Genomic DNA, 14843 nt, shown 5'->3' with positions numbered 1-14843 from the left:
CTGTTTCAGTAAGAATTACATTAAAAACAAAAACATCCTCGAAACACTTCATGCTTCATTTGTGTTGCAAACTGCAAACATTCAACATTATTATTTTAGGAGCACATGCACTAAGTATCACACTATAGCACAATTATATACACGTATATATACAGTAGTTATCTCTCAGTGATACAATAAGGTATAGTGGTTCTATACATAGTGGTAACAATGTACAGGGAATTTCCTACACTGCCTACATATTCCGAGAAAGAAGCTACAAAGCAATTTTAATTTTAATCTTTTGCAAGATTTCTGTGGTCTTAATTACTTGAGAAATTTACTTAATTAAATATTTTTTTCATATAGAAAATCACTAATTGGGTTTACTATATTTCACTTTCACTGACAGAACATATAAAATGTTAGAAGGTATGTTAAAAAAAATGATTTCATCGAAAAAATAGATTTTTAGGACAACTTAATGTAAACATTTGTGTCCAATAACCAGCTCTATAAGTGTGAATGATGTATCATCTTGAATCATATCAGGTATACTATGTGACAATATGCAGATATCTAAATGGTAAAATAATTGTGTAAATCGACTTCAAGCAGGATAAAAGCAGCTCATGATCATGACATTTCAGGCCACATAAAGACTTGTACAGAGCTTATAGGTTATAGGAAACTGAGTGCAACAATGGAAATTATTATTTCAAAGGTATTCAGTAAAAAGAAAAATCTAAGGAAGTAATCATCATCTCCCTTTTATTCACGCTGGCTCTGCTAAAGAAAGTACAAACACTGAAGAAAGTACAAACACTGCTGTTTCTTATAAACTGTACATTTAGACGTAGTCTTGATGTACATGTTCTGCATATAGATTACACAAACATGTATATGTGCCTCTGCACAGCTGAGCCTGTCGAACGCTTAAGGCGCAGCCTGTGAGACAATCACACAATCCCTCCCATCTAAAAGCTTGCTGCAGCCTTTGATAAGCACCATTCTTTGCCATCTAAAGAGGTCTTCCATAGATTTCACTTGCCGACGTGTGCACAACCTTTGACAAGTAATGTATCATTTTTATTCATTGCCTAAAATTGTTAGCAATTATGTGCGTAAGCGGCCACCTGCCTAGCCTGAATGGCTCCTGTCTGTGGGGCTACAGGGGTGTGGGGAAGTGGCTGAAGGGGGGGGTTTTAGTCTGATGGGAACCCACCAAACAGTGGGCCTCTGCAGCAGGTGAAAAAGCCCCACTCGTTAGTGTAATGAGTGGTCAGAGCCTCGGTGTGTCGGGGCCTGAAATTGGGCATGACGCTCCAAGTGAAAGGCCAGATCCCCTCGCGTGCTAGCTCAACCTATCCTGCTCCACCGATGGAAGGGCATCATGAAACGTTTACAACCAAATCATTGCTAACATTGGCTGCTCAGCCTCATTACCTGAACAATATGACCATCTGAATGCGTGCGCATCCGCATACATTTTGATCTGACATCCGGGATGTGGATTCTTTTTCTCTGATCTTACCCTGCATTTGGCCCTGCACTCGCTGCATGCAACCGAGAAATCCTCTGTCAAAGAATATCCTAAACATTTACGGTATTCATAGCAATACATTGGCATATGTGTCACCCACAGCATGGCCTTATACAATATCCTGAGCTGCTGTAGGTGTATAAGCATGAGCAGAAGCTGTGCCATGATTTGAGTGTTACTTTAGATAAAAAGAGATGTGTGGAAACACTTTCATTAGCCCAGTGCTGCAACCCAGGGTCAGCCGCTGAATAAGTAACTCTCTATTAATGATTTCTACAGCAGAAAACCCCTGACCCCTGATCACTTTCAATTTCAGAAAGGGAAAAAAAAATGGGGCAGGGGGAGGGGTGAGACCTATTGGAGGGAGATAAAAAAAAACATACTTTTTTCTCCATGGCCATGTGTGTGGGAGGGTTATTATTTGTGCCTTGCTGTGAGGGGTAGCAAAGGGCCTGCTGGGACATTGACTCACGTATTCTGGTTTGAGTTTCTTGTCACTGCCTCTAATGGCCGTCTTCTCCAGCTTGTCAATAATTGGGCCGATCATCTCCTCATCCTTCAGCCTCAGCTCCTCGTGAATGATCTCCATATCCCTCACTGGGTCCACTGTCCCCTCAACAGGGATGATATCCTCATCCTCAAAAGCACCTGCAGCGATAGGACAAAAAACACACGGAGAGATTATCAGCATGGAATCATTTTTTTTAGCAACAACAACACGTTTTAACGTGAAGACAGTACAAGCAACAGAATCAGAGCCACAGAATCAATAACATTGATTTCTTGAGATCGAATGTGGAACAGTGATTAGATTTGACCCCAAAAAAATCATTACCTTTTTGCAGATAATATGGGAAAAATAAACATCCACATGAAAAAGCACAGTGGGAGTCACAGGGAAGTCATAACAAATACAATGAAATACTCAGGAATATATTTATTGTTTCTTTTCAGTGTGCAAGTGTCAGAACTGCAAAAAAAAAACAGCTTATAGTGTCAAAGTAAGTTCCATTAAAATTGTCTTTAAGTGCAGCAAAACAGGCTTGTGTGACACTCTGCATGAAGTTGGAGTGTCTGGTCGTGCATTTTGTACCCCTTTGTCTTTAAACTGTTCGCCGTTAAGTTAAAAAATACAAGAAATTAACAAAAGTGAGTATGATTTAAGAGAAAAACCTCAACATTCACAGACCACAGGAGCCCGTCTTCCCTTATTAATTTGCGTCGTAGATGTCTTGGCTGTGCTGGTGATTAGGTAATGGGGCTCTGAAGCAGACCATTTATCCAGCAGCGGCTCTCAGGACTCCTGATTCTCCAGCAGAGGGAGGGGGTGAGGGAGGGGGTGAGGGAGGGGGGGGGGGGGGGGACACGGGTCTGCATCTGTCACATGAGAGTGACAGCCTTTAACATTACCAGTGGACTACAATATATTCTTTAATTTGCAACCCATACAGTTGGTGCACAGTTTGTTTTATAATATGGGATATAATAATATAATATGTAACAGGGAGTATTCAGATCCTTTACTTCAGTAAAAGTGCCAACACTTCAACATAAAAATACTCCATTAAGTAAAAGTCCTGCATTTAAAATGTCACTTAAGTAAAAGTTTGTAATATCATCACCAAATTGCATTTAGAGAAAACAATTAAGATTACCCCCATGCATCTAATACTATTTAATACTGTTAAATATTATATTACTATCATTGTTACACTATTATATTATTATCACTGATTGCAGCTTGAACAATTTTATAGTCGTTATATTCCACACTGAACCGTCATGCTAGAATTATTTAGCACTAGTAAATCCAGCATATTTGGATTTTGAATATGGCTTCACACATTTAGTAAATCCGTCAACAGTGACTTGGGAAGTTTCACGCTGTGGCATAATGGGAATGCCATCTCATTCAACAGGGTAGTGGATGTCAGGTGAATTATGACTTGGCTTTAAGTATTACCGTGTTGAGGGACGTTTGGAATGTGCATGGTGGAGTCACTCAATGACATCAACAATCCATATTCTTGTGTTGACACCTGAACAGTGAAGGTGCGTTGACAGGTGAGGCCCTGCAAGATGTTAACGTCACTGAGGTGATCCGCACTATTCAACACCAGGCTGTCACGTTGTCTCTCTACAGGTTCTAACAGTGATACGTGTCAAAAATATTGATGACTCAGATGTGTGTAGTTGTCATGATGGGCAACAATAATACGATTCAGGCAAATCTCTGCAGAGCTGCATTGTCTATGAAGTTATCTGAACAGTTAAGTTATCCCCTGCCTCTCCAATAATCAGATAAATGTCCCGGTTGACTAAACACACAAACTAGAAACACGGCCGCTGAGACCATCTCGAGGAGATTTTTAGTTGCATGGCTCAAGGCAGTGGTTCTCAAACTGTGGGGCGCGCCCCAATAATGGGGCGCGGTGGTATTACAGGTGGGGCGCAGGGGGAAATGCAGAATTTTTGTATTTAAAAAAAAACAACACATAAATGATTTACCATGAAACTAAACGACAAGGCGTCACTCATCAGACATATCAAAGCTCAACAACAAAATGACAGATAACCAAAAATCCTCTTCCAGAGGCCTTATTACATGCGAGTCAACAGAAGCTGTAGACTTTTGTGCAAGCTGTCATCCTATGCGTTGTCCTCATGGTGAAATGAACTTATCCAATTACTCTTTGCCTAATCAGGCTGTTTTGGTTCCTCTCCTCTTGCAGAGGTACTCCACAGTATAAACAGTTCACTTACGCCGCACAGAAAGGGGCTAATCAGTGGAATTATTGTTTTGCTGCTCCAATTTACCAGCTCCCTGTTCACCACTGATTGGAATGAAAATTTGCTATTGTGTCTGCATGAACCCAGAAAATATATTGCAATGTAATCATTTTGTTAGCTGCAAGAATATACATACATTATAAACAATTATGATGTCCAGTTTTGATACACTGTTACAAGTTTGTTGTTCAATTTAGAACATATTAATGAGGAGCAAGAAGGTTTAAAACAGGTTCACATGGTTAATAAAGTACTCATTATTGGTATAGATCACTGTTACTGAAAGCATGAGAAATGACTATATGTCAGTCCATTTATTAAAAGGTTTAAACTAAAGCATGCACAATCATTTTGTAACTCCGTTCTTACTTTCTTATAAAGTAATTGACAGTTTCTTACTATTGTTATACATCCCTAATAAAAAAGCTGATAAATCAAAATTTCAAAGAGTCTTTCAAAGAGCAGTAGCAGCTGATTACTCACTATTTAGTCATCAGCTGACGCTCTCCTCTGACTGCCACATATTCCAAAGTAATTTGCTTGAATTAACTCCGCCTAATTTAACATTCACATCTACTTTACCGCCGTCCCATTCAAGGCTTAGAGCTGGAGAACAAATGCACGAGGTGAAAGAGAGGAGAGAAATCTGAGGGGCAATCTCCACAATTAGTCCTTTAACAACTGGGTCTGGGTAGGGCTCTGTGAAGACAGCTCTTATGAGTCTGCGGCGCCACACAAAGCCACATGCAAGACAGTTAAAACACACAAAAAAGAAGAGAGAGGTTGGAAAGGCCCACGAGTCAGGCCTGTCTCACAATTAGAATTGTCCTGCTTCATTTCAAATAGTGTATGTTTTGAAGACACTATTAACAGGTGCTCCTTTATTGACAGAACAAAAGGATTAGTCTCTAGAGGGTGAGTGGTGTTCAATGGTCTGATTAGGGATCAGGCTAAGCTCTGCAAAATTATGGACTTACAGCGGCACCGCAGGCTGGCGCGGCCTGAGAGGATATAACTATAAACTGACATTTACAAATGAAAAACACTGACAAAATGAAAAAAAATAAAGAAAATGAATTGATTTGACTGACTTTGTTGATGTCTTTTACATTAATTACCATGTAAAATGTCACTTAGACACATTTTTTTTCTAATATAAACAAAAAAAATTTTAAAAGAATAATTTGCAAGCTGTTTCCAGTTTGTACCGGATTAACACCTAAAACAACCTCAACCAGCTTGCGCTAGCTATCATCACTTTCCTGTCAGGTATACAGACAAGGCAGTCATCTGAGTCAAGTCAAGATCAATACTGAGTGAGCTGCTTCCTCTGATGTTGCTACCTGCAGGATATGTGGTCAACATAATTCAGTAAAATTACAGTATTCATTGACTTCTAACTTCCTGTGCATGTTTTCACATGCAAGATGGGTGCGAGCACATCTAAAGAACTTGCATTCCTCGCGCTGCTTTTAAAGTGTCCACGCAAACTCAGTGCCGCAATTCTCCTGGTATTCAGAGCAGTAAAAGCTATTTTATGAGTCTGTCAGGAAAAGCACATTATGGATGTCTTCCCAGCAGAGAAACATTGGCAATGCACACATGAGTATTTCTGTTCATTCAGGAAATATCTTCTTGACATTCATTTTAGGATACATGAAATTGACAGCACTTTTTAGAACACTGCTTCTGTAACAGAGTTTGTGACATATTCAGCCTTGTTTCTTTGCTTGTATCAATTATGGCAAATGCATTGGCTGCTAAAAAGCAGTTCGACATCAGAAAATGGGGCTGAGCCCATTAGAGAAACACCGAAACATGTTTTCTACATGATCCCATCTTTCAAAATAGATCACAGTGAAATCATAGTGCCCGATAGTATGAATATCTTTCCCTCACAAGGTGTCTCCAATTCCAGTGTGTCATACCAAACTGATTATTAAAAGGTGCATCTTTCCAAAATGTTTGCTATTACCGACGGGGGAAAATACATGTAGAGGAAAGCCGTTTAGACAAGCCGGATCTGTGTGCGGTTGAGAAGTGGATATAGTGGGGAGGCTCCAGTTTTCATGAACTCTGACAGAAAACAACATTGTTAATTCCCCTTATGATTAGCTTAACCTCTGTCACTCCATTTATTTTGTTAAACCACTGAGCATGAGAGTGTCTTGATTGAAAGAAACCGTCATATGCACACCACTGTTGTCCCACATCATTCAGAGAACAAATCTTTTTAGATCTTTAACTACCATAGGGCTGCTGATTGCACAGGCACCGGCAATTTCCTAACCAACCGCCACCTGAACAATGATGTGTTCAGCTTTCAGACCCTCCAGCCTTTCAAAGGTGAATCATTTCACAGTTTGGAGCGAGATCTCCATAGCAACTCCTCTTTGAAGGGTTTAGAATCACCATCCAATAATTCTATGATCATCGGGCCTTGCCTTTCCCAGTGGTTCTTTTCACAGCGGACAGGCAAGGGGGGCACGAGGAGGAAGCAGAAGGATTCTACAGTCTATTTCAGGCAATTCATCTTGCAGCCCCATTAGAATTCAAAATATTGCGACCTTCAATCACCGGGCATGTTATCTGGAGCTGTGGCGATCTCCAGTCAAGATGGGTAGACATTTTGCTCTAATCATCCTCGATGAGTGGAGGCTGACAAAAACTCCTCATTCTCGCTGAAGCAAAATGCTCATTTAAATACTGTGACAGCACCTCAACACAGCCCCGAAAACACACAAAGGGAGGATGATCCTTATGCACAGCTAAATGATCGAGAGTTAAAATCGCTGTATTGGTTGACATTACTAATATAAACAAAGACCCACGTGCAGGGAAGCGTATTTTTCTCATTGATTTTAATGCAACTTACTGTTTTTTCTCAAGCTTAACAAAACGCAACATTCGGGCAGGTGCTAGGACCCAGCTGAGACTGATGCACAACACGGCTATATTCGTGGATGTGGGAAGTGGGTTGTGTACTTCTTATAAACCAGTTACCTTTGCTACAGTGGATCTGAACATTAAAAAAACAGATTAAGAAACAAAATGACGCATTAATGCACAGACAAAATAAGTACCGTAAGTATTTGTCCAAAATTGACAATTGACTTAAACTTGTTTCCTCTTTGATAATGTAATGCAATTTTCATCAGAAGTATTCATTTGACAAAAACAGTTGTTGGCATGATGGTACCTCAGCAGAAAACAATATTTCATACAGGCTTCTGAGGGATTTGTACTAATATACAATTGTATACGATATAGCAAATACTACTATTACCAGAATTACTATTCAAAGATGCAACATGACGGTTGATGGATAAAGCTGTAATAAATGCATTATGTATGTGGGCTAAACTTGTGAAAATGTTTGTTGAGTAAAAACGTTTTAATGCTAAGCTAATTAGAACAGTGCATTGAACTACCATTACTGGAAACATATTGTTTACTTTCCTTCTTTTAAGATATGCTTTTTTGATCCAACAGATGTCCATGAAGTGAGCTAATAGGCTCTTCTCTCTGATCAGCAAACATTAAAAGGATAAATCTGTCGATGTTCTTTTTTTGTCACGAATCCAATGAAAACGCTACAAACAACAATAAATAAAAGTCAATAAAGTATATTTTAAAAAGCCAGACAAAAGATTCCTTTGTGTCATAGATCTTCATTGTTCATCAAAGACTTAAACGCGCCAATGAGCCACACTGTTACACTGAGTGACTCGCTTCTTCATGGCCACTGTTGTTTATTTTGAGTTAATCCCACAAACACCCTCCTGGTGCTAAAAATATTCACAGTGTTCCAAATGTGCATTAATCCGCTGCTGAAAACAGTCCTCAACAAATGCCTGTTTAAGAAATATGTGCTATCGTGCCCTTAAGAAAGTTACTCCGCTCTATTTAGGTGCCGTTTTTAAAGATTTTCATCTTCAGCGGCGTAAACCTTTTAAAACTTGACACCATGAACATTCAAAATGGGCCCCTTTGTATTTCCTGTTGCAATGTTTGTTAATGCAGTAGCTAAAAGGAAGTAAACTTGGACCAAAAATATTGCCTCTTTAAACTACTTTAGCAAAATAAAAAATTGCATATAAAGTGGTCCAGGAATGACGTATTTTTCTAGGCCAACCCCATGACGTTAGCGTCACACTGGTTCCCTCTACAAAAAGTCTATGTCGTTTTTTCCATTGGATTGGATTTTGGATCAAGCAAACACAAGTTTATGATATTATGAACACAGGTTTTAGAACTTTTGAAGCGTAAATGCAATCAGCAGAAGTAAAAAGCTAATGTTAGGCCACAGAACTGCGGAGGCTGTGAAGGCTGACCAGTCAGCATGAAGTCGTTTTGTGGTCTCATTTCGAAACTTGTCAGCAAACGCCTTTATTAAAACATGTATAAAGCTTTAAAATTCCGGAGGCGGGTATTTACTGATGTATTTTTTATACAGAACAAAAAGGTGAAAACTCTCAAGCTTGTGTTAAGCAGAGACCTTATTTCAGGCATCTAACCAAAAACCTATTAAAAAAAACCTATTGACTTCGAGACAAGGGAACCGGAAGTGCAAACATGCTCACTCATTTCCGTGTTTTAGAACTCATTGCTGCAACACTCTGTTGGTTGTATAAATTGCACACACACAAAAAAACAAGAATAAATTGCATCAACGCAACAACTGATTGAGCAGCTGAACTGATGAGCGATTCACTCATTGCCTCATCTGTTTAGATAGTCACACACAGAAGTCAAGGGACGAGGTGAGGTGTTCTGGACGTTTGTCAAGTTTGGGAATTTGTGAGTTGATGAGTGATAGGGCAGAACTCTCGGTGATCAGCCATTACTGGCGTCAGTGAGGAGGCAGGTTGGCCATAAATCACCTCTGAATAGGCAATCCAGTTTGTTCATAACGCCTGGAGCTAAACAATCATTTTGATTTGTTCACCAGAAGCGATTAGTGTCCTGTGGGCTGACGTCTGCATGATGCAGCAACCAAACACAAATGCAATGTCCCAGCAGGTTCAGCAAAGTGAAGCCAACTGATTGGATCACTCACTCTTTATCATCAGAGTCAGATGTTCATCCGTTAATGATGATTCATGTGGAATTCTTGTGGAGCTCTTTAGATCGTGCACATTTTTAGAGGTGAGTGACTACGACCAATTTCTGGGTCAATCTGTTGTTGACTGACTTTGATTTTGTCATATTAGCCCCACCACCAAGCACTGAAATGGACAGTTAGCACATTGCAACACTCCCCAAGCGTTGATACACAAACTAGCACGCTGCAACTAAATCAAGCTAACATACCTCATTTGCAGTAGCTCATTTGGTATTTCTCTGTTAGATGTTGTACACGCTGCTGTTACCACAGCTACAGCTACCGGCTTACATTCACAGTGAATTATGTAAAGAAGTATTCCCTGTTTGTGAGAGAGACCTTTGCAGATTTGTTACAGCTTATGTCTATTTAGTGTATTAAGGACAACACTGCCTACACTGAATGACAATAACAAAACACTGGTGTTGTTATTAGCATTCTGTACTGTGGTTATGTCGGCAATCAATGCATAACATAGATAAAAAAGTAACCTGCAACTAACAATTATTTTCACTCAATTCATCTGCTGGTTTTTCTCTCAGTTAATCAATTCACTTTTTGGTCACTAAAACATGAGACGTTTTGTTTTGTCTGACAAACAGTCTAAAATTCAAAGATAAAAGCAAATCTTCACAATTGAGAAGCTGGAACTAGTAAATGTCTAGTTAATGTAATTAAATTGGTTGCTGATTAATTTACATTCTACTGATTGATTGATAGACCGAATGTTCTTTGAAGGATAGAGCCGTGCATCTCCTCTACTGCTCTATAGTAAAGATGTCTTGTAATCAGGTTCACTACCTTTAAAACTTCTACCATTATTTTACAAAATGGGAAAACTGTCTTCTGTCTGCTTCAGGCAATAGAGGAGGAGAGAGAAGAGCCTCAACTTAACCAGCAGTTCAGGTGCTGAAAGCATGAATATCACGGTGAGAGACGAGTCTACGATTAAAAAAAACAGCTCCCTTCCAGTCGGCTGCCCACAACCACAGCCAGTCCCTACAGATACAGAAGCTTAAGGCTGGATTCTTACTGGGTGTCGCGCAACCGTAAATAAGTCTTCATTAGAAGTGAACCAGAGCATTCCTGCAGTGATGAGGGCGACACTGTGTGAGCAATGAAACATCGAATTGCTGAAAAACAAACATCTGGGAATAAGGCCAGGTGAGCTGGCAGAGTTGCGAGCGGGGAACAGAAGAGCAGATGAAGTAGAACATGTCTGTGTCTTGTCTCAGACAGTGAGGTGTTCCAGTCACTGAGGAAGCACTGGAAACACTTAAAAAACGTTTTGTTATGAGACCAGGGATCACCAGCCATTCAGCAGAATCAGCTTTCAGGATGCGCCGTAATAGTTGTTGGAAGGTATTCTTGAAAGCAAATCCACTGTTTACACGGGCTTTTCAAAGTCATTAGGGGTTGAAAAATATTCATAATGTGCACACCAATGGGGGAATTTTGAGACATCAAGTGGAAAATCAAGTTGGACTACTCCCTAGAAACAGTTGAATCTTTTAAAAAGATGTAAATACACTATGTGGTAACCTATTCCAGCTTTGAAAAACCTGTTCCACAACTTCTAAACAAGTGAATGTAACCCAATATAGGGAATAAAAGACCATACAATACAGAAAATCAACAATTGCTTGTGTGCTCAGTTTGCACTCACAATCACCGGTTCATGTTATTGCTGATGACGCTCTGCAGCATCTTTAGAAACCCTTTTGCTAATTCACAGACAAAAAGCACAGCAGTCCAGACACGAAAGAGTGTGATCCACCCCCACAATATAATCAAGCTATATAAAAGTAGTTGCTTCAACGCTGCAGTCTGCCTGACACCAGATAGATATAATTACAAAACAAAAACCAGCTATGTTTAATGGTTAACTTGTGAAACATACCACATTGTTTCTGAGGACTTCACAAACAATGACATGCCAAAGTAGATGGACGTAAACACACACACACACACACACACACACACACACACACACACACACACACACACACACACACACACACACACACACACACACACACACACACACACACACACACACACACACACACACACACACACACACACACACACACACATGATAAGCTTTCGATCTTCCTATTTATGACTGTTGATGAGTAAAAAAATGTAAGGAATAAAGTTGACAATATTTATGCTTTTCTTCATGTTAAATCTCATGAAAAGACAAAAACCATCAATGAACTGGATCTACAAATTCCATGTGTGTGATATAGCTTATTCCCCTGTGCCATAGACCACTATTGTTGTGCAAAAACTATTTAAAAACATGTTAGTCAGCGACACCGTTACTGGTTGACATGTTCTTTCATTACCGTGAAAATGGGCACAGTAGTTTATGTTGAGTCAATCCCAAATACACCCTGCAGCTGTTGAGACTCACTCGTGCACCAAATGTGTATTAATCCGCAGCTGAACATAGTCCCCAACAAATACACTATTAACTCCTGTTTGAGTGACGTTTGTTAAAAACTATAGTGATCAGCTGTTTTAGGATATGACATATCCTTCTTTTTTTATTTAAAAACAGCAACTAAATATTAATGACCTATCCCGAAAATGTATTTAAAGACGGACTAACACCTTGTTGGTTTTAGCTCTTTTAAGGGTTTTGTTTACAATCAGAAGAAAATATAGAATAACACAGGCTTCTTCCTTTAACTTAAATTGTACCAAAAGTCATTACAAAGTGAACTGACAGACCGGTTTGTCTCACCTCACATGAATTGTCCACTTTGTAAATCATTATTATGTCTTGCAGCGGGTGGTCTTCCAGTCCCACTTCTCACAGAGTCAAAGGCTATTTGAAAACTGTGCACCACTGACAAGTGCCAATATAGCGAAATGGCCTTAATCTTAACCCTTTGTATGCCGTTATTCCATGCCTGCCATCACCGACTCTCTAATCAGAGTCTTTCACACCGGGAAAGTCAATAACAGCAGACAATCAGTGAACAAATTCAGCTGTTTTTAAAAGGGCCTCTGAATTCATTACAATTTCTGTCATTTGAATGATTGTAGCATGTAACACTTTAATTGTGTTGGACAAAGACCATGTCAGGGACACAGAGGAACTTGAGGGAGACCTGTAAAGTGATTTGCAACCTGTCTCAGGGAGGGACACACTGGGAATAATTTGCTGAGATAATCACATTTCTACATTCACAAAGTCAAAGAAGGCAGTATTTCGAACCATTCCAAACATACATTATTTATATTAGCATTAGCATTATTATTGTTGTCAACAGTATTATAAGCAGTGGCAATAGTATTTATCATTCATTATCATACCCATTATATGATGTATGCAGGATGTAACAAAGAAAAAGCAACGTTCATCCTCACAATATGTTCTTCGACAACTGACTTAGCTCCACTGTACTCAAACTTAATGAAAAATGGCATTAGGAATCATATTACAATATTATGCGGTGCTCCTTCTGAACTGTCTTGTTATGTTTCCAAACCTCAAAATATGCTCCCGATTGTGTGAAGCATGGCTATAGGCACAGACCTTTTCACTTTCCATTCAGGGAGCCTCCCAGTAGGAGTGTGAGGTTTGATCTGACTTCATTAATCCTGACTGTTGTGTTGATCTTGGCACACACCGCACGAGATGCCCTACTAGCAACGCTCCAGCACAACTAAGGCCTTTGCTTTTTAAAAGCTGTCACTGGGTCTATTTAGTGTGACCAAATGCTGCAGATGCAACTGCTTTAGCTATGGTATAAAATACTGTGATTTGCTGATAATATGAATTCCTATGAGCGAGAGCAACCCTCAACCTGTGACTCACGTGTCATGTGGAAGATGCTGTCACAGGCGTTGATATGGGACAGGAAGGCATTACCCAGGCCTTCGCCAGCATGAGCACCTTTCACCAGGCCAGCCATGTCAACAACATTAGGGCATGCTGGGACTTTGCTGCAACCCAGGAAGTAAAAGGAAAAAAGGTCAGCCATCTAAGACTTTAAACATTTTCACATTTTTTAAAAATGAGAATAGAAACTGCTTGCATTGTGCTACTGTTAAATACAACAGTCCTGTAAAAAGTCTGTAAAACTTTGAATTGTGCAAGATTAAACGAAGAAGTTTTTGTTTGTGATGTTGTTGTATTGTATTGCATTAGATTGTGCTTTTTTTAGACAGATTCCTCGCCCACATTTGTAAAAGTGGTGGACAATAAACCTGACGTTCTTTTCAATATAATGTTTTCTGAAACAAAACTCTCAAATTATAGCCAAAGAATGTGGCAGAGTTTAGTCAACACTAAAATAACAAGCTCAGTAATTTCATAAAACAGCTGGGCACTGTAGTTTTTAAGACATATTATTCAAACAGGAGTAAAGAGTTAATTTGTTGCGGAAGGTTGTACATTAATACACATTTGGTGCTCTGAAATGTATTGCAGCAGGAGAATGTACTCAATTTGACTCAATATAAACTACAATGCCCGTGTTCACAGACAATTTTTATTAGAAGAATCAATTCATTGTTGGTCTTTCATGGGCTTTTTTACATTCAACAGAAAAAAAACATGATTAGAATTATGTAGAATACCACCAGGTTCATCATGAGAGAGCTAGGTATGGTAGACAGCTGCCATTTTTATCTTTATGGTTGCTGGTGTATTTTTTTATGAGAGGAATCTGTTCTGCATGTAATTGAAGATACAGTATAGAGAATACACAGCATAATAGACACAACTGTGTCGTGAGATTAACTGAAAGCAGGCGCGTGCTCTTCATGCCCTGAAGTGCTATTCAACATACCAATTCTTGTCAGTCAATAAGGGACATCTCACTAGTACTGTATCGCCCAACAAATCTGAATTCAGCCTGCTTTAACAGCCTCTATAAATATGTATGATAACCAGGTGTTGGAGGTTTAGATGCTTCATCTTTTTCCTTACAGAAAACTTTTGAGTCGAGCAGCAGTAATACATCAAACACAACTGGCAGCTACATGTCAACAACATTGTTACATGTTTTCTCATACCTATTGCAGGAAGACCATCAGCGACTACAGACCTGAAGTGTGAATAATAGGTCAATGATGAGACCCCATACCTGGGAGGTTTGTGGAATTGGCAGAGGAAATCATAGCGTTCATCTGGAATGGGCACTCTGCTTTCATTTGGGTCAATGGTGCAGAAGGGGAAATGTTCAGCTGCAGCCTGACTCTTTGTCAACATGTTGGAAAAGGTTGGCTTCCTGAAAATAAAAAACAGCAGCGAGGTCAATCCATTTTAAAGTGCTGGTGTGCAGAACCTGATGCTTCGATGGTATGATCCTGAAACACTTCAGTAAGTTATGCGAGATTGGCTTTTTTATTTTCTGCACAAGAAGGAAAAGCTTGTTCCAATGGACCGCATATTTGTAGGGCTTAAAC

At 39.4% G+C, this 14843-nt stretch overlaps 1 protein-coding gene across 1 annotated transcript in view; it reads right to left on the bottom strand.

Moving 5' to 3' along the window:
- LOC306783887 (obg-like ATPase 1) overlaps nt 1-14632 on the bottom strand; it is a 33597-nt gene extending 18965 nt beyond the window's left edge. The window contains 3 exon segments of the mRNA XM_079277725.1: nt 1995-2170; nt 13249-13376; nt 14522-14632. Of these exon segments, the coding sequence (XP_079133851.1) occupies nt 1995-2170; nt 13249-13345 (273 nt within the window). The 5' untranslated portion in view covers nt 13346-13376; nt 14522-14632.
- Nucleotides 14633-14843: the final 211 nt, after the last annotated feature.

Source organism: Melanostigma gelatinosum (assembly GCF_949748355.1).
Source record: "Melanostigma gelatinosum genome assembly, chromosome: 10".
In the NCBI taxonomy this organism is placed as follows: Eukaryota; Metazoa; Chordata; class Actinopteri; order Perciformes; family Zoarcidae; genus Melanostigma; species Melanostigma gelatinosum.
Note: the sequence above shows the minus strand (reverse complement) of the source record. Positions and strands in the feature narration are given on the sequence as shown.